Source organism: Nicotiana tabacum, chromosome 18, assembly GCF_000715075.1.
Source record: "Nicotiana tabacum cultivar K326 chromosome 18, ASM71507v2, whole genome shotgun sequence".
In the NCBI taxonomy this organism is placed as follows: Eukaryota; Viridiplantae; Streptophyta; class Magnoliopsida; order Solanales; family Solanaceae; genus Nicotiana; species Nicotiana tabacum.
In genome coordinates this window covers 147,662,820-147,682,999 of record NC_134097.1, presented here as the reverse complement: position 1 = coordinate 147,682,999, position 20,180 = coordinate 147,662,820, and the positions used below count along the sequence as shown (strand labels likewise).

General features: G+C 37.2%; 3 protein-coding genes across 4 annotated transcripts; 2 read left to right on the top strand and 1 right to left on the bottom strand.

Moving 5' to 3' along the window:
• Nucleotides 1-4,652: 4,652 nt before the first annotated feature.
• Nucleotides 4,653-6,844, top strand: LOC107831088 (uncharacterized). The gene is made up of 2 exons (XM_016658814.2): nt 4,653-4,768; nt 5,886-6,844. The coding sequence occupies exons 1-2, from the start codon at nt 4,733-4,735 to the stop codon at nt 6,690-6,692; spliced, it is 843 nt and encodes a 280-aa protein (XP_016514300.1). The 5' UTR covers nt 4,653-4,732; the 3' UTR covers nt 6,693-6,844.
• Nucleotides 6,845-8,217: 1,373 nt separating this feature from the next.
• Nucleotides 8,218-8,835, top strand: LOC107831086 (RING-H2 finger protein ATL60-like). Its single transcript, XM_016658812.1, has one exon. It carries the CDS (start codon nt 8,218-8,220, stop codon nt 8,833-8,835), a length of 618 nt encoding a protein of 205 aa, XP_016514298.1.
• Nucleotides 8,836-9,667: 832 nt separating this feature from the next.
• LOC107831087 (monofunctional riboflavin biosynthesis protein RIBA 3, chloroplastic) lies at nt 9,668-13,391 on the bottom strand. Of its 2 annotated transcripts, none has more exons than XM_016658813.2 (6): nt 12,806-13,391; nt 11,788-12,006; nt 11,098-11,423; nt 10,757-10,886; nt 10,373-10,669; nt 9,668-10,226 (listed from the first exon to the last, which is right to left on the bottom strand). In XM_016658813.2, the coding sequence occupies exons 1-6, from the start codon at nt 13,148-13,150 to the stop codon at nt 9,963-9,965; spliced, it is 1,581 nt and encodes a 526-aa protein (XP_016514299.1). In that variant the 5' UTR covers nt 13,151-13,391; the 3' UTR covers nt 9,668-9,962. The 2 variants fall into 2 exon arrangements, with proteins under 2 accessions (XP_016514299.1, XP_075093539.1); XM_075237438.1 differs by having other exon boundaries at nt 11,788-12,077; nt 12,762-13,039.
• Between the last annotated feature and the right edge of the window lie 6,789 nt (nt 13,392-20,180).

Sequence of the window (20,180 nt, the reverse complement as noted above, 5' to 3'; positions counted from 1 at the left end):
TTCTCATAGGCCTAACTAAGAGCTACAACAATGTAAGAAGCAATGTTCTTCTCAAAAGACATGTTGTGACTGTAAACTAAGCTTATGCCATAGTGACATAGGAGGAGAGTCAACGAACACCAGGTGTAGTTGACACAAATAGAGATCCATTAACTATGCTTGCAGGAAAAGGACAGGTTTTTAAACCTAAGAAGTTTGGACTGATTTGTGAACGTTGTGGCTACAAGGGATATTTGAAGGAGAATTGTTACAAAATTGTTGGCTATCCAGCTGACTTTAAAAGCAAAAAGAAACCTCAGACATGAGGAAACAGATCTTTTGCCAATTCTGCAAGAACTGAAGAAACAGGAGGGACAAGAACTCAGCCACAAGGGCATTTTCTCACTGAGGAACAATATCAGCAGCTTATAGGGCTTCTGAACAAGCAAGGAGGTGAAGAATGCTCTACAAATATGGCAGTATTATGACTTTATTATCCAATATTCCTCTAACTAGTTGGATAGTAGACTCTCGGGCAACTCATCATATTGCTCATGATAAGAATATAATGAGTGATATAAAACAGTTTGAAGGACATGGAGTTCAATTGACAATAGGAAATAAGGCAGAGATAATGTATATTGGAAAAGCTACTATTTTAGGAGGCAAATGTATAAAGGATGTACTGTATCTACCAGATTTCAAGTTTAATTTGCTGTCAGTTGCAAAACTCACTAGAGACCTCACTTGCACAGTGAAGTTCTTCCCTGATTTTTGTGTGTTGAAGGGACTTTACAGTGGCAAGGTATTGGGAATTGGTAGAGAATCTGATGGTCTATACATACTAAGGGAATATGCACAAGCAGCAGGCATAACAGTAGGAGCAGTAATAAAAGAAGAACAAACACAACTTTGGCACTACAGACTGGGACATGCATCATGGAATTCTATACAACATATATCATCTCTACAAGATAAGATATGTGCAGGACAATCAAGAAATTATAGTGTTTGTCCTCTAGCTAAATAGAGTAGATTGCAATTTCCTAACTGTGTAAGTAAGTCTAAAGCAGCTTTCCAGCTAGTTCATTTAGATGTATGAGGTCTTTACAAGACACCTACATATGATAGAAAGTATTACTTTGTGACTATGGTTGATGACTTTACCATATACACATGGGTATGCTTGATACAATCTAAGTGTGAAGTGTGTGTTGTATTGAAAATTTTTATTGCAATTTGATACTGGCATCATGACAATTGAGATCAGATAATGGTACAGAATTTTTCAATGGCAAGTATAATGAATTGCTGGCTGAAAATGGAATCATACATGAAAGTAGTTGCTCAAATACTCCTCAACGAAATGGCATAGTTGAGAGAAAACATAGGCACATTCTAGATGTTGCTAGGACACTGAAATTTCACAGTGGAGTGCCTTTGAAATTCTAGGGTGAATGTGTTAGGACTGCTGTATACTTAATCAATAGGCTCCCAACACCAGTGTTGCAAGGCAGGATACCATATGTTATGCTCTATGGGAAGTCTGCTACCTTAGATCATTTAAGAGTGTTTGGATGTCAAAGTTTTGCTTGTAATCTTTCTAAGGGAGACAAATTTTCTCCTAGAGCAAAGAGAGCAGTGTTCATTGGATATTTTGAGACACAAAAAGGTTATAGACTATATGATCTTGATAATCATGTGGTCTTTGTTAGCAGGGATGTCAAGTTTCAGGAGTATGTTTTCCCTTTCAAACAGACTTCTAACAACCATGATGAAGAAGCATTGTTCTCAACATCTATTAAGCCTGTGTTTGATCTCAATCCCCCTTCCCAACATACACCATCTACCTCACAAGATGAGGAAGCCTTCTTTACACCCATCTTGACAGAACCTGAAGTAACATTAGAAGGTTCTAAGAATGTTGTTGTTAGTGAAGGCCAAGATACTCTTCCACAAGTGGAGGAACCAGATCCCCAAAATGATATGCTGATCAACTCACCTTCCTCTACTACCATACCTCCACCTGCTCCAGTTGTTGAAAACCCTAGACCTCATAGATAAACCAAGCAACCACTCTGGCTCAAAGACTATGTCACCACTAAACTACCAGGCAAATATATATATCCTATGTCCAATCATCTCTCTTATACTCAACTTTCAATTACATATCAGACATATCTTCAAGTTTTCTCTGCTTCAGTGGAGCCTACATCATACAAGGAAGCAACAGTAGATCCAGACTGGGTGCTTGCTATGCAACAGGAAATACAAGCTTTAGAAGACAATCATACATGGGAGATTATCAATCTTCCACCAGATAAACAGGTCATTCGATCCAAATGAGTGTACAAAATCAAGTATAAAGCCAATGGTGAGGTTAAAAGGTTTAAAGCTCGATTGGTAGCCAAAGGATACACACAACAGGAAGGCTTAGATTATCATGAAACTTTTTCTTCCTGTTGCTAAGATGGTGACTGTCAGAACTGTCATTATTGTTGCAGCATCTAAAGGCTGGCCTTTTTTCCAAATGGATGTCAACAATGCATTCCTCCAAGGGGACTTATGTGGAAAAGTCTACATGCAACTACCTCAGGTATTTCATAGTCAGGGGGAGTCTAAAGTAGGTAGACTGCTTAAATCCCTCTATGGCCTCAAGCAAGCCTCGAGGCAATGGAACATCAAGTTATCACATGCACTATTACAAGCTGGTTTCACTCAGAGTCCTTATGATCATTCACTATTTACCAAAAGAGATAAGGCAAATATTGTCATTGTATTGGTATATATGGATGATCTTCTAATATCAGAAAGTAATAGTAGTTTGATTCAGGAAGCAAAGGAGACTCTATACAGCAATTTTAAGATGAAAGACTTAGGGGAATTCAGATACTTTCTGGGAATTGAAGTGATGAGATCCAACAAAGGCATTTTACTCAATCAGAGAAAATATGCCTTGCAACTGATCTCAGAAGTTGGACTAAGTGCTTGCAAGCCAATATCCACACCAATGGAACAAAATCACAAGCTTACTACAGATAAGTATGACAAGCATATTGGCAATGTTAATGATACAGAGTTGCAGGAAGCAGACAACTATCAAAAACTAATTGGCAAGCTATTATATTTAACAATCACAAGGCCAAACATATCCTTTGTAGTCCAAGTGTTGAGCCAGTTCATGCAACATCCTAAAGAGTCACATATGGAAGCAACTCTAAGGGTTGTCAAATATGTTAAGGGGAGTCTAGGTATGGGAATTCTACTAAAGTGTGGAGTTACTGATGAGCTCACAACATACTGTGACTCAGATTGGGCAGTTTGCCCAAACACTAGGAGGTCAGTGACAGGTTATGTGGTGAAATTAGGTGATGCTCTATTGTCTTGGAAATCCAAAAAATAGTAAATTATTAGTAGAAGCTCTGTAGAAGCAGAATACAGAAGCACGGTAGCAGCTGTAGCAGAGCTCATATGGATGAAGGTCTATTGGAAGAATTGGGAAACAAAGTGAAGGAACCTATACATCCACATTGTGACAGTAAGGCAACATTACAAATTGCAGCAAATCCAATTTTTCACGAAAGAACAAAGCACATAGAAATCGACTGTCATTTTATAAAGGAAAAGATCAAGGAAGGAATGGTCACAACTAACTACATTCCCACAAAGCAACAGATGACAGACCTAATGACCAAAGGACTTGCAGCAGCCCAGTACAAGTTGCTCTTGGACAAGCTAGGAGTGCTCGATGTATTCCACCCTCCAGCTTGAGGGGGAGTGTTGTGATATAAGATAAGTAGTAGGGGTCAATTTGTAATTAGAGAAAAGTTGTAATTAGTCGGTTAAAAGGGCAGTTAACACTGTTCTATAAAAGAACAATGTACTCATATATGTTTGAGCTGCTGTAATGAGAAATCTTCTTCTTCCTTCTCTCTAGAACCTTCCTCCATTGTAGAGCATCTCATTGCATGTTTCAATTACTGAAGATTTACATAGAATCTATGTAAATTGACACCCTTATTGTATTTTTTTCACCTACGTTGTGACTATGTTTTTTCTGAGCCCAAAGTCTATCGGAAATAACCCTCTATCTTCGCAAGGTAGAAGTAAAGTTTTGTATTGTTGTTGCAATGAGCTTTGTATTTAATAGTACTAGCTAGTGCAATTACTCTCCTTTTTATCAGCAGCGACGAAGCTTCAAGATAATACTTAACACTATTATTTGAATTGTGATTTTTTTATTTTCTCACAATAATTAAGACGAGCTATGGGTTCCATAACAAATTCAGAACTCATAAACTTTAAATCCTGCCTCCGCCTCTAGCGTTTCATAATAAGTATATTACTAGCAATTTGAAAAATACATTAATATATAGTGTAATAAAATGTAAACCGTCTGCTTATTTGCTTAAGGTAAGAAGAGACAAGGCGCTAAAAGAGTGGAACCCAATTCATATAGTAGAGGGAAGGAGAATTCTTTAGAGAAATGTTTGTTTTTTTATTATTATTATTCCAGTAATACTTTAATGGAAAGTCTTTAAGATTCCATAATAAACTTTTGTTACTATAATAGAGATTGGTTGCTCAATACTGGAGCTTCTTTTGTCTTTTTTGGTTAGCTTCCTTCTATATAAGACTTACAATCCATCTCTCCTAAAACTCCCCTTCCCCTCAAAAATTCTTTTCAAGATTTCATTTCTCCTTTTCCAATTCCTTCTTCTAAGTAATTGTGATTGCATTTGTGAGAGAGAAAATGGAAGAAATGGCTTCTTTATGGTGTTATCAAGAGGTGCTTCCTTCTTCATTTTCATTACAGTTTCTCACTTCATGTCTATCTGTCGGTGGTACTGATATTGTCTCTTTTCGTCTTTTTTAGCCGAGGGTCTCTAATCCCTCGGGGTTTGCGTACACACTACCCTCCCCAGACCTCACCAATGAAATTTTACTGGGTCCTTGTTGTTGATGTTATTGTACTCATGTCATCTATGTACCATTTTATTCTGTTTATAACTTCACTTCAAAACTGAAAACTCATACTTTCCTCTTTCTGTGTGTGTGAAGAGTCTGAATGGGGCAGTCCATAAATAAGAAATATCTTGAAATGGATTTAGTGAATATCATTGTATTTTGCTAAAGCTCCAACTTATAAAAACAGTAAAGGGAAGCCCGGTGCACTAAACTTCCTATATGCACACGATCCGGGGAAGGGTTAGACCACGCCGGTCTATTATATGCCTTACCTTACATTTCTGCAAGAGCATGTTTTCACGGCTCGATTCTGTGACCTCCTGGTCACATAGCGATAACTTTACCGGTTACGCCAAGGCTTCCCTTATAAATCACATAACAACAACTTTTATCGGTTACAAGTCTTCCTTTATAGAAACAGTAAATTTAAGTATTGAGTTTTCTTTTGCACAGTCAATGATCTTGTGCCTTTAGACTTTCTGTAGTTTTTGTTTGGTAAAAGTGGTGCAATCCCTTTTTCTCTAATTCGAAACAGGTTTTGCTTTGATTATTAGACCTTTTCACTGTTCAAGAAGCTATAAGCAAATCTAGAAATTTAATCATTGCAGGGCCCAATGCATCATTTTTTTCTTTAATATAGGTATCCAAGGGTGATCACATACTTTCTACTTAATTCTATATTTTAGTTTTAGAACTTTTGGATTTGACTGAGATGATTTCATCACCTTCCACATAGGCCCTTGTCTAAGATGTCATTATCACTAATAACTTTAAATTACTTATTCATGAAATGATTATGACCAGATAATTACAGTGAATGATTTCTTGATTTCTTTCAAAATCTTTGAATTAGTGATCTTTCATCATTAGCATGCCTATTAACAAAGTTCAAATATTTAAGACTTTTCTCTAACTTGGGTTTTGACCAAATATTGCAGACCATGGAAGAAATGAGACAGAAGCTAGTGTACAGTAATCTTGAACTTGAAAAGTTGAAAGTGGAAACAAGTGAAGAAATGAGGAAGAACAATGAATATGTGAAGCAATTGATCCAACTACTAAAGATGGTTTGTCAAGAAAGAGATGAAGCAAGAAATCAACTTCAGAAACTACTCAACAAAATAACTTCATCTCAGTTCCAAGTTGAGAGTCCTGTTGTTAAGGCAACAAAAGCAAATTCAAGCATAACTGAATCAAACAGCCTTTCTGAAACATACAATTATCAGTCACATTATTCATCCCCGGTCGAGTCGTTTCTTGATGTAGTTTCATCCCCTGAATTTTCCAACAACAACATGGATAATTCAAATGCAGTACCTTATATGAATCAGCCTTTGGATCAGGCCACATTGATTATTGAAAATCTTGTAAAGGGGAAACCTTTACCACAGAAAGGGAAACTATTGAAGTCTGTTATTGAAGCAGGGCCACCTCTACAGACACTTCTTGTAGCTGGATCACTTCCTCAATGGCGCAATCCGCCTCAGCTTAAGCCGTCTAATATTCCACCAGTTTCCATTAAAGGGTGTGAAGCTGACATTGCAAATCAGAATCTTGCTTCAAGAATATTGCATTCTCAACCTTATTTTGAGATGTCATGTGGTTCTTCACAAATGGTGTCAACATGTATGTTGAACTTTGCTAATTTTGCCTCTGGTTCTTGTTTGGAAAATCAGAGGTTGATATCTTCTGGTGCAAACATGAACAAATTTGTTGTCCTGGGAAAGAGACAAAGGTTGCAGTAAAACAAGTTGAAAGATGGATGCCTATGCTTCCAATTTTTGTACAAAGCAGATTGCTGAGTGTTTGTAAATGGGATATACTGATTTTGAGTTTGACAGTATGAGTTCTTTTTGGTTGATGAATTTCATATTTCCTTTGGCTTTTTATTATTACAGTTCTCTTTTCATTATTCAATAAACAATTACTATGAATGTGAATTTTGATTATGATTCAATCTAGGGGTGGCAATTTAATCGCAAACCCATTCAACCCGCCCAAGGTTGGGCGCTCACTGACCCGCCCATTGTTGAACTCAGCCCATCTTGATCCAAGCCATCTCAACCATCTAAAGTTAGGCTGATTTTTAGCCTAAATTGATCCATGAGCAACTTTGCTAAAATATCTTTAAAATAATTTTTTTTGTTTGATATATTATATATGACCATAAAAAATAAAAAAAGTCTTATTTTGTAATTAAACAATTCATTAAGAATATAACACATATTAGTTAAATTTGGTAAGAGTTGGGCAGGTTGGGCTATGACCCAAATCTTGGCCTGTCTTGACCCAGCCCATCTCAACCCAAGTAACTTTTGACCCGCCCATTTATTGATTCAGTCCACTTTGAACCGCCCAAAATCAACTCAACCCTCCCATTTGACAACCGTAGTTCAATCTAATATATTGATATATCAATCAAAACTTAATGTTTGTGGCTCCTTAAATGTGTAACTGAACCTTTTCCCTTTAGTTTTTGTTGTCTAGGAGAACATTTTATGTGTTTCAGAAAAAGAATTGCTTGTCATTTGCACCAAGTAAAAGACCCTCCACCAGTTGAACTCTGTCTAATGTAGACTGAACTATCATTTTAAAACTATTATGACAGCAAAATTCTGGATATAGTATTTGTCCAGTGAGCTGCCTGCAAGATGAAAGCATCTTAGTTTAGTGGTTGCAAAGAAAATGACAAACAAAAAATGTTATAAGTGTCTAGAATCCTTGGTATCAAAAAGAGACTCGCGGTACAGAAAGGCTCAATAGAATTTGATCAATCCTATTTTCCGTCCTTGAGACAGAGAAATGAACCAAGAATTCTCTTTTTTGATCGTCTACAACAACAACCACCATAACAAGCCCAGTGGAGTCTCACAAGTGGGGTATGGGGAGGATAATATGCACGCAAACCTTACCCCTACCCTTAGGAGGTAGAGAGGTTGTTTCCACTAGACCCTCGACTCTTTCTTTATCGTCTGGATAGTAGAAATTTGTAAACTCTTCTTGCAAATAAATAAACTTGCCAGAAAGTTGAGTGTGAGTGTTAAATTCTTGGATTCATCATCAACCTTGTTTGTCTATATTGATCTATAACTTTGATATGACCGTCAGTCCATGTCCTCAAAAGTTTTTCTAAACTTAGAATGCTCTCCAATAACAAAGTTTCTAGACTAAGCTCTCTCTCAAATTTGCTCATAGCAACTTGTCTTAAAAGCCATATCAATTCAATTCAAACAATTCTTTCCTGTTTTCTGTCCAAAAATTCAGAATATCATGTCTAGTCCAAATTCCTCTCCAGGCGTTGGACCTTCGCGTTGGGATCCACTGCTGATTGCCTCAGTTGGTGTAATTTGTTTGATACTTCTTCTATTTAGTTATTTGAAGATAATACAGACACATTGTTGTGGGTATCTGTCTGCGCGTTTGTACAGAAATCCAACTCAAAGGCGTCATATAAACGAGCAAATTCTTGACGATACTGATTCACAGATCCAGAGCCGCAGACTAGACTCCTATATTATGCATTCACTGCCAATCACTCAGTTCAAGAAGGACGACCAACAAACAACCAGACCAAATAATGCAGATTGTGCAGTTTGTTTAGGTGAATTTGTAGATGGTGAATGGCTGAAACACTTACCTTATTGCTCTCATGTTTTCCATGTCGCCTGTATTGACACTTGGTTTCAGATTCATTCAAGCTGCCCGCTATGCAGATCAAATGTATTTAGTGTCAAAATGCAACAAGGACATTCCATTTCTATGTACACATTACTGGAAACTCTGAGAAGGGAAGATTTCAATCGCGAAAGATCAGTGCACAATGAGGATATCCGGTTACAGATACTACAGAATCATTCTTCTAGAGATGTAGAAGGAAGTGCTGACTAGTGGTATTAACATTGTCTCACAACTAATTGGTATGTCTCTCAATCATTACAATGTCTATAGTAAGAGCTCCATAGCATGCTCTCTTCCTGTAGAGAGCTTTACGAACAAGAATTTGAGATATATAACATACTTTTTGGATCAGCAAAAATGGCTCACATGCACGAGACGAGGTTGATAAGAGGGAATGATAATCAGAATGTTTAGCCTAGTCACAAATTGTGGTAACAAAAGAATGATTTTGACCCTTAAACATCTTATTCAACCAAATAAGATTGAAGAGTTTATGTGATGTATGACATTTTTTTTCTTCCTTGTAAAGATGATATCTCCTTGAGATTTCTCTGATTCAATGATTTGGACAAGAGACTAACTATCCCTTTTGCTGAACAGTTTGAATTATCATTCCTAGGTAATGAGGAATTCTTGTAAGAACATAGATAATAAAGTTAGCAGATTGTATCATGACAAAGTAAAAGTTCATTCTTCACATTGCTTTCTCGTCGTCCATCAGTCCATGAAATTTATCGTCAGTGATAATATGTTTGCTTCATCCAATGGAACACAAATAACAAAAAGGGAACACTCAGTATAATAAAATACTGGTAATAGACGTTAGACAAGATAACTGACTTAATAAAACTATACCAATCAAATCAGAAACACAAATTACACCAAGCAAATTTTAACTGTGGTCAAAATTTTTTCTGTAGCTTGTAGCTCCATTGAGATGTACGTACTTGTTTCAGCTTATAGATTGGAACGCATATTTTCACTTCCTTGTACTGTCTTTTTCAGTTGGTTGAACATAGTGGGACTTGGAACTTGCAAAATCCCTCAAATAACAGATCTTTACACATTAAAAGATGAAATGAGATACAGAAAATTAAAGTTCAGAAGAAATTTTTTAGCTTTTGGATTTTGGATGTACATAGTTGTCTGGTTGGGGAACTAAATTAAAGAAAGCACAGCAGAACAGTCTATCTTTCAGAAGGTATTTTTGTATCATTGCTTGCGTTTTCTTTTCTGTAATTGGAATATACCTCAAATAATTAGTTGTCCAAAAAAAATGTGAATCAAGTATGAAACAGATGAGAGAATCTCCCTTCTTGAAAGTAATCTGCTATTACTCAACTTTCTTTTCTTTCCTGGGGCGGATCTTGTTTCTTTAAACTTTGGTTGATGGACGCCTTAATTGGTCCCTGCACATCAGATCCATATATATGACTCATTTTTGTTCGTTTTGTTTCCAAATACTTCCTGTTTTCCTCTGTGAAGGGTGTCAAAACTGGTACTCGTCCAACGACAGCTAAACCATAGCCCTTTAGACCGGTAAATTTTGCTGGATTGTTAGTCATTAAGCGCATGGTACGAACTCCTATATCCCTCAACATCTGTTGCAATCAAATAAAGTTAAGTCATATTCTTCCATTTGTTAATAGATATACTCAATTATCAGTAGAAACTAGAAAATTAGTATACTTGATTGTCTGTCGAGGTTGGGAAATTGGGATAGATATGAGAAAATTATGTGACTAACCTGTGCACCAATGCCATATTCACGAGCATCTGCAGCAAAGCCGAGTTCTAAATTGGCTTCAACAGTATCATGACCTTGATCTTGCAAGTTATAGGCCTGAAGCTTGTTACCGAGGCCAATGCCTCTTCCTTCGTGGCCTCTGAGATAGATAACCACACCTCTACCAGCTTCCTCAATCAACTGCATTGCCAAATCCAGCTGATTACCACAATCACATCGTCTAGATCCAAATATGTCCCCCGTCAAACACTCCGAGTGTACCCTTACCAACACATCTTGACCATTCCCGATATCACCCTGTTGAAAACTTTTAAAGTTTAGAATTCCGGACGAATTATGCAATTTGTTTGAAGGATAAAATCACTAATTATATATGCTTTTGACCTTTACAACAGCTATATGTTCTGTTCCATCAAGCTTTGAACGGTAGCAGTAAGCCTCGAATAATCCCCATTTAGTTGGTAAACGTGACACTGCAGTTCTTTCGACAAGATTTTCCCTCTTTCTCCTATATCTGCAAGCAGTAAAACATGACATACAAAATTAGTAAGTTGGCTATTGTTGCTTTCTCATGCATAATTTAATGAGTACAAAATGAAGGCTGCACTTGGCAAATATGGAACCTGAAAATGCGGTCAAAGTTCTCAACACTAGTATGCAGAAATAACAGAATTGGGAAAAGAAAGAGGCTGCTGAAATGGAATGGACATATGTCAATGATTCACCTTACTAAATCAGTTATTGAGATAATAGGAATCTTGTGCGCCAAGGCCAAATTTTCCAAAATGGGCATGGTGGCTATTGAACCATCACTTTTATCAACTATAGTTGAAAGAGCAGAAACTGGTTGCAAGCCGGCTGACATTACTAAATCAACAGAAGCCTCAGTATGACCAAATCTTCTTAAGACCCCACCATTTCGATACTTGAGGGGGAAAACGTGCCCTGGCCTTCTGAAATCTTCAGGACTAGAAGTAGGAGATGACAATGCAAGCACAGTTTTAGCCCTATCTGAAGCCGATACACCAGTAGATGTTCCCACCTTTGCATCCTATGCATAATAAAACAAGGTACTTCAATGAGCAGAAATGTTATTTTAACATCACATTGTATTCGAATATCATGGAATTTATCAGCCATCTACTATCAGTAATTCGACAGTGGGAGTTTCAACTCCAGCCTGAGAATATAGCTTATAAAATTGTTACGGAATGACGTAAATTACATAAATGATACAAATCTACTTCCTACTATATAAATGCAAGAGCTAAATTTGGCAAAACTTCAGTCTTTCTGTTAATATGTTGGCCACATTGACTGATATCGGTTGGCAATAAATTCATCGAAATTTTAGTAATTTTCAACCTTTAAGTACATTACAAACACTTTTAGCAATGGGGGAAGAGTCAAATTACCACTGTGATTGTGAAGGATGGAGCAGAAGAATCATCTTCTTTTTCAGGTGACATTAAAGGAAGCTTGAGTCTTTCAAGATCCTCTTCTTTCATTCCCACAGAAATAATGCCTGATCCATGTCTTACCATGAATGCAATTCCCTCTGCACTAGCAAAGGATGCTCCCATTACAAGGTTTCCTTCCACTTCCCCACTTTCATCATCTACAACAATCACAAACTGACACATTTTCACAATCATAAGTTTTACCAAATGAACATAAAAGTACAAGTTAAATTCATTAAAAAAAACTATTTTTTGTACTTTAGTGAATTTTACAACCATAATAGCAAAATCACAAAATTATTATTATTTTCATCATATTAAAGTGAATTTTAACCACTAAGATTTTGTATTCGTACGAATATTTACCATTACTTTTTTCATCCGTTCTCCATACGAGGATTTATCGGCAAGGCCGTGTACATCTTACCCTCCCCAGAAATCAATGGGTTTGTTGTTGTTATTAAGTACTCCCTCCGTTCACTTTTACTTGTCCACTATGGACTTTGCACGCCCTTTAAGAAATAATAAATGAAATGCATAATTTATCATGATACCCATATTAATTGATGCATATTTTTAATGGATTTGAGAAAATGATTTGAAATGAGTAATAAATACTGTACGTATAACCGGAAAAGGGAAATTGCCTTCTCTTAATATGCTAAAAGTAATAAGTAAAAGAGAAAATCTATTTTTAGAATACCGAACAAGTAAAAGTGAACGGAGGGAATATATATAAATATGTAATTGCGAACCCAACAACTATGATTAGCGATTAGTTCGATGTCAGGTTCAGAATACATAAAACTTTAAAGTATAGCTCTGCCTATGTGTATAGTGGATAAATTTCAGTAACCATGCACACACGAAAAATGTAAAATTAACTCCAAAACTAATAGTCCATTCAACTAATTTTTCAAGAAATTCACGAAATTAAAGTCCAAAAATTGAAAGAAAAGAAAAAAACACCAACCTTTCCTTCACGTAATGCAGTAAGTGCCTCTTCAATTGAAGAATAACCGCTAGTGGGACAATCAGGATCACCCTCAGCTTCACTCACAAAGAAATCAATAGTTTCTGGTGTTATTTCAGCACTCAATGTTTCAAATGGAACTGAAGAATTCTGATCATTCAAACCATCAAATACAGAACCGTTTTGATTGCTTTCAAATGGGTTAATTTCAGCAGAACAGCATGTAGTAAATACTGTTCTTTTTCTGTATTGCCCAAATCCAACAATATTTTGACAAGTCCCAAAAAATTTTGAGCTGATGAAGATTCTTGGAAATGATGGATTTTTAAACACGATACAATCCATTAATGGAACAGATATTAGCTAGCAGAAAATATTGGAAGTTAACTGAATTGTAGTTTTACTGGTTTTTTTGGCTGACAATTTTGTAGTTGGATTCGGAGTTTGCAAAAGGCGCCATTTTAAGAGGGAAAAAAGAGCACCTCTAGTTTTCTCTCGTCTTATCCAATGACGTGAAACTAATAAAAGAGTCTGATTTTGAACGTAAGAGGACTTTGAACCACATGCATACAGCCAAATTGGATGTGCAATATCCTTATTCCCTGTCTTTTGACAAAACATTAAAAAAAAAATAGCAGTAGAGATGGTTCGAGAGCGACTTGAAAACTGCTGAGCCGGTTGATGAAATATAGTCCAACCACTTGGGACGAGATCCACAATGCTTACTGTGCCGAAGTTCCAGTAGATGAGGACGACCTCAACAGACCAACTCATCGTCTCATCTCGGTACAAGCCGAGTCCAAGAAAGAACGAAGAGATAACATCTGGAGGGATCACCCGGTCCCATGATCCAACAGGGAACGACACCAGCCGTACGTCAAGAGCCCCACCCCACCTTCTCTCCGCTATGAGAAGGCCCATCCAGGCCAAGAACAGGGACGCACCGGAACGAGAGAGGTATGCCCCCTTATTATCTGCTCACAATTTTTGTGTCACCTACAAAGATAGTCTACGCCCTGGAGAAACTAGAAACGAAAGTGAAGTGGCCACCAAAAATGAGGTTCAATCCGAACACCAGAAAATCCGACGCCCTCTGCGAGTTCCATCAGGAGTGCATTGTTGGGTTTTTAAGTATATTAATGCTTAAAAGAGGGTGAATGGGAAATGAAAGGAAAATAAAATATTTGAGTTTCATTTGACATTCCCTCCTTTTTTAAGGGACATTGTCTCATATTGGAAGAGGAAGAGGTTTTTAATGGATATATAAGTAATTGCTCTTCTTCTAGCTCTTAAAAAAGTTAAAAAGAAGGCAAGCCTCGCCCCGTTGTCGTCGCTCGGCTTTGGCTTCGGTCAATCGATTGATTAATTTTTTGGACCAAATTTGTTTGTTAATAGTAAAATATTAACAGAAATGTTATTAAATATCCGTTTTAATAACAGAATATTAATACTAAATCCAAGAATATTAATATTAAAATCCAACTGTTTTTATTTTTCCGTTTTCTATTTTTGTAACAGAAAATTAACTACCCTCTTCAATTTTCCCTCTTTATTGTTGAGTAAATAGCCATTTATGTTATGACATTTATGCTATGGCCGTTTTGCATAAACAGTCATTCTGAAGAGTTGCACATCTTCAGATTTCAACCCAACATTGACTATAAATACAAGTCCATTCTCTCAAATTTTTCATACGAATTTCTGAGTTATTCTCCTTTCTTCTGCATTATTTTTTTTAACTTCAAAGAAAACAAAAGTAAGGGTGATTTGCTACCGAACTTTGTATTTGCTGAAACATTGGAGTTTGAAGTACCACTACACCAGTGTGTAATTCGTTCTATCATAGGAGAAAATAATCTATAACCTTGGGTACTAGGAGGGGATTAAATTCCTTAAGGAAACACTATGAATTCAGTGGGCTCGAATTGATTTTTGTTTTGTGTGCATTTATGTTTATTTGTTATTTTATTTTCTCCAGAATTAGTTTTCAAATATAATTTACTAACAAGCTTAAGGAATTTAATCTTTTATTTTATGTATTTGCGTTATATTTATTTTTTTAGAGATTAAAACCTTTGTGGTTTTCTGCTCCATCGGAGATTAAAATCTGTGTGATTTTAACATTTGTTTGTGTCATTCTTTTACAAAAATGACGAATGACAGCGGAAACCAAACTGTTTCGATGGTAACTACCAATGCCTCAACGAGCCGAACAACACCGGCAGCATTGGCACCGGCGGAAAACCCCGAAAATTTTTCCGGGATTGATTTCAAGCGCTAGCAGCAAAAGATGTTCTTCTACTTGACTACTTTTGTCACGACCCGGTCGTGATGGCGCCTATCACAATACTAGGCAAGCCAACCCAATCAAGTGTCCTCAGTAAATTTCTTTTAACAAAACATTTTTCTAACATTAACTAAGTCTCAGTTTTTCATAAGAAATATTTAAATCACTGAAATGTGCGGAAAACAATTGTCGCGCCCCTTTTTCCTCCGTGGAGAAAGCCCGGGTTTCGACATTCATGGGGGTAATAATTTGTTTCCTTTTGGAATTTGGGTATTTGAAGAGTCTCCACCTAATGGATTATGGTGCGTTAGGGCACTTAGAGCGATTAACTCTTGGATTGGTTTGCATTATCAGAGATTTAGGGTAAGGGCTCGAAATAACCTTGAGGGGAAGGTGTTAGGCACCCCTCTTGGTCCATAACGATGGGTCCCGGCCGAACTTATACTTATGAACTAGTCCATCAACAAACAAATAGTTTTAAACACATAATTACAAATAAGAGCAGGTTTTGGACATTACATGACTCAAATAATGAAACAAATGAAAGGCTTAAACAAATTATGTACATATAGAAAAGTAAAGTTTAAGCAAAGGGAATTTGGGAAGGATGGGTCCTAGGTTGGTTAGCCTACAGGATCACTCTACGCAATGCTCGGTAAACACTTCTCAATGAGGGGCTACACGTGACATTAGCACGTAACCATCATATCCCTATCTACCCTTCCCACCCATTAACGGTTATTAAGCGAATGTTATTTAGCGATCTCTATGCGTGCTATTACCCATCCCTGCTTAATGGCCCTGGAGGAAATTAGGAACTCTACCTATAGGCAGTTCTAGACAGACCCCTAAGGTTTAAAAGGAGAAAATACTAGGCGACAGGCAAGAACAAATAGGACTTTAGCAAATAAAGGCAGGAAAGAAGCAATTAGAGGCTCGGGTTTACCTCCACGTACAATGCATGTAAACAGCACGACTTAAACACAAACAAGGGCAGTATTATTAAACAGGATCCTAATATCAAGACACAGAAGATATGCAGTTTTATTTTATGAGCTCAGAAGCAGGGGCCCTAATCAGTTTGCCTACTGATTTTAAGCCTGTTAACCATTAAGCAGTAAACACAAAGAACAGTTTCCAGTTTTATAGAGGTTGATTACCTAAGGCTTGCCTAGGCGTAGGATAATGTACAACAGTTACCAGAATTATTAAAACAGTTTAGAAGTTATTTTACCTAAAACATGATGTTCTAAGTGTTGCAAAGATATACAGGGATTATGACCAGTTTTACTTAAACATGATAATCAAATGTGAGACTGTTTTATGTCCTTTTTCATGCGTCAATAGTTTAACTAAGTGTGACTGAGCAAATATGAATGAGATCCTAAAACAGGGTATCTAATATGCAGAATGATTTATATGCAAAATTCCTGAAGCATGATTTCTAAATGCACAGAGAGTTACAACATTGTTAAGCATGATTTCCAGATGCATAGGACTAACAGTTTTGTGTTAATGTTGTTATTTAGCCTAAAGCAGGATTTCTAAGTGATAAAAATAATATCAAATGAGATGCTGAAGCAGTAAACCTAAAGCATGATATCTAATGCTTGACATGCTTTGAATGTGTTGGTCCTAGACATGGATTCTAATGCACATATAGGAAATGTAAACCTAAGGCATGGTTTCTACCCATTGATATTGATAACATATATAACTACCCTCCCCTTGTCACTAGTCAACCCCAATATTCGTTTACAATAATAATTATAAACCAATATTGAAATGAATTATATAGATAAAGAAAAATAAGAAGTTACACTATAGGGAGCCTGAAAACAGGCCCAGATTTCCAGAACCTCAAATTGCCAGATTGTTTCATAGCCTTTCTTATATCCGGGTGTGTTAGAGTCCCCTAAGGACCTCAAGGAATCCCGGACAGTGCTCACACCCAAATTTTACAACCATAACTGAGTAACTGCAGTATGGAAGAGCCAGCTCCAATGCATCAGAGTTCAGAGGGATCTCATAGGGATCCCTAAGCAGTCATATATTGGAAGGGCAAGAACTTAAGGACCTAAGAGTAGTGTGAGAGTTCTTGACATAGTTTTGAAAAGATTTGAATGAAAACAGTGTTGAAAGAGACTCAATTGAAATATTTATATAATAAAGAGAGTCGCTCAGTAAAACAGTTTTTTGACAAGAGTTGTGGAATCAAATAAACAACAAACCTAACACAGAACCAAAACAGGTTCTGCAACATTCAAAGAACAGCCTTTACACATGGGTAATGGGAATTGGGGACATATAAAGCATATACAGTGAATACATAACAGACAGAAGTGCACATAGCTATAGAATCAGAAGAATTCTAGGGGATTTCATGGGATTAGGGTACAACATGAACTTCAGAATTAACACAGAACCAAGTAACTTAAGGTACAAATTGTTTTTCCAAAGAAAGGTTCATACTAAAACCAGTTAAACATAAAATGGAACAGAGTCACATTGAGACATACTACAAAAGGGGGGGAGGGTAACATTTCATAAGTATGCTGATCCTAATGGGGGTAGTACATAACATAACTAGATAGACAAGAAAGCATCTCAACTTGCACAACAAAACCATAGATAGAAACATACTAGAAACAGGATGAACTGAAGTAGTAAAAGAAACATATTATTTTGAAATTTGAATTGAAATCAGAACATACCGGTAAAGAAGATAGTAAACACAAAGTGGAGGATATGAGAGCACAATAATTAGCCTTGGCTCACAGCCGACTAATTCAAGACAGTAGCAAGTAGCAAAAAAAGAAAGTAGAAAGCTTTGAGTGTGAGAGATAGTTTTTTGAACCAATGTGTTCGTGTGTTTGTGTTAATGAGAGAGTATGTATATATAGTTTGAAACTAGGTAGAATAATTATGAAGACCCGTCCAGTCGTCTCATGAGTTACCACTCCGTTTTCCCCATTTCTGCTTCTTATTGCTTTGTCTATTGGTTCTATATATGATCGGGTTTGTTGGCTTGGGTTCGGAAAGGATTTGGTAAGGTTTGAGACACTTAGTCTCTTTTGAGGAAGCTTAAGTTGGAAAAGTTAATCGGATATTGACTTATGTGTTAGAGGGCTCGGATGTGAGTTCTGATGGGTCGGATAGCTTCGGGGGTGATTTGGGACTTAGGAGCGTGATCGGAATGTATTTTGGAGGTCTGGAGTAGATTTAGGCTTGAATTGGTGGAATTGGATTTTTGGCGTTTTCCGATTGATAGGTGGGGTTTTGATATAGGGGTCGGGATGGAATTCTAAAAGTTGTAGTAGTTCCGTTGTGTCATTTGGGATGTGTGTGCAAAATTTCAGGTCATTCAGACGTGATTTGGTTGGATTTTTGATCAAAAGCGTAATTCGGAAGATTTTGGAAACTTAGGCTTGAATCCGGAGTTTTGGTTGATTCGATGTTGTTTGAGGTGTTTTGAAGATTGGTATAAGTTTGAATAAGGTTTTGGTATATGTTGGTTCTTTTGGTTGAGGTCTCGGGGGCCTCGGGGTGATTTCAAATGGTTGACGGAGAGTTTGAGATTTTTGGTGAAGCTGCAAATTTTTTGCTTCTGGTGTTTCCACACCTGCGGATTGGGGACCACAGGTGCGATGCCGCAGATGCGATGAAGGGGGCCGTAGAAGCGAAAAGGAGCTATGGATCCAGAAACCGCAGAAGCGGTTGGATAACCGCACCTGCGCCATCGACGGATATTTGAGCTTTTTTCTGTGCATCGGTTGGATAACCGCATAACCGCAGAAGCGGTTGGATAACCGCATAAGGTTTCTGCGCCACCTGCGCCAGAAACCGCAGAAGCGGTTGGAGCTATTCGACGGATAGTGGATCGCAAATGCGAAAAATGGGGACTTAAGTGAGGACCGCAGATGCAGTGGTCTTGACCGTAGAAGCGGTACGGCTGAAGCGGGATTTTGGCCGTATATGCGAAATCCCTGGGCCAAAAGGTATAAATTGTTTCCTTCACGATTTTTGAGCTATTTCACCATTTCTAAGTCGGCTTTGGAGCTTTTTGGACGATTTTGAAGAAGGATTTCAAGGGAACTTCATTGAGGTAAGGATTTTGGACCTAAAACTCGTTCCTATGGTATTATTTCACGGATTAGGGCTATAATTAATGGAATTTAAGGGTTAAAATTGGGGAAACTAGGACTTGGTATTGGAAACCTAGACTTGAGTATTTGAGGGACCATTTGTGGTCAGATTTTAGTACTTTTGATATATATGAACTCGTGAGGAGATAAGGAATCTAATGATGTGAATTTTATCGAATTTTGAGACATGGGTTCGGGGTCGGGTTTGGTAATTTCGGGATTTATGTTGCAAATTGATTATTTTTGCTTGGGCTTCGTCCCTTTAGAATATTTTGACGTCGTGATTATGATTTTGGATAGATTCGACGCGAGTAGAGGCTGATTCGAGGGGCAAAAGCGTAGCGAGCTAGAGATTTGACCGGATTGAGGTGAGTGATGATTGTAAATACTGTCCTGAGGGTATAAAACCCCGGATTGCACATCGTTGTACTATATTAAGGTGACGCACACGCTTGAAGATGAGCGTGGGGTCGTGCATTGTTGGGATTATGACTTGGTCCATCTTGAATGACTATTTTACCGCGTTTTGACTGATATATTTGCTATTATCATGTTTTGGGCTGAATGCCATATTTGGGCCTCGTGCCAACTATTTAAACCCTTAGGAGATTTTTATTGATATTTCTTCATTGTTTTGACTTTATACTTGAACTCAGTCATACTATATTCTATTATTTTCATAACTCAACCATGTTTACTCTATTTTTAACACTTAAATGATCTTTTAAATGATATTTTGGGTTGAGAATCATGTTTTACTATTGCCTGAGTGGCTTGTGAGGATTTTTACTGAGTAAGGATGAGGGCCTATGTTGTGAGGAAACACTAATTATGATTAGAGGCCGAGGGCCTGAGATTTGTACGCCACGAGGTGGCTTGTTGATATGAGGCCGAGAGCCTAGTGATGATGCCACAAGATGATTTGATATTGCGCCTGGGTCGT

Bases quoted from the DNA above. Each gene is read 5' to 3' on its own strand.
- LOC107831088 (XM_016658814.2), top strand. From the start codon at position 4,733: ATGGAAGAAATGGCTTCTTTATGGTGTTATCAAGAG. The intron at 4,769-5,885 runs GTGCTTCCTTCT...CAAATATTGCAG, and splicing joins CTTTATGGTGTTATCAAGAG to ACCATGGAAGAAATGAGACA.
- LOC107831086 (XM_016658812.1), top strand. From the start codon at position 8,218: ATGTCTAGTCCAAATTCCTCTCCAGGCGTTGGACCTTCGCGTTGGGAT.
- LOC107831087 (XM_016658813.2), bottom strand. From the start codon at position 13,150: ATGGATTGTATCGTGTTTAAAAATCCATCATTTCCAAGAATCTTCATC. The intron at 10,887-11,097 runs GTGAATCATTGA...TACTGCTTGCAG, and splicing joins TCAATAACTGATTTAGTAAG to ATATAGGAGAAAGAGGGAAA. The intron at 10,670-10,756 runs GTCAAAAGCATA...AGTTTTCAACAG, and splicing joins AACATATAGCTGTTGTAAAG to GGTGATATCGGGAATGGTCA.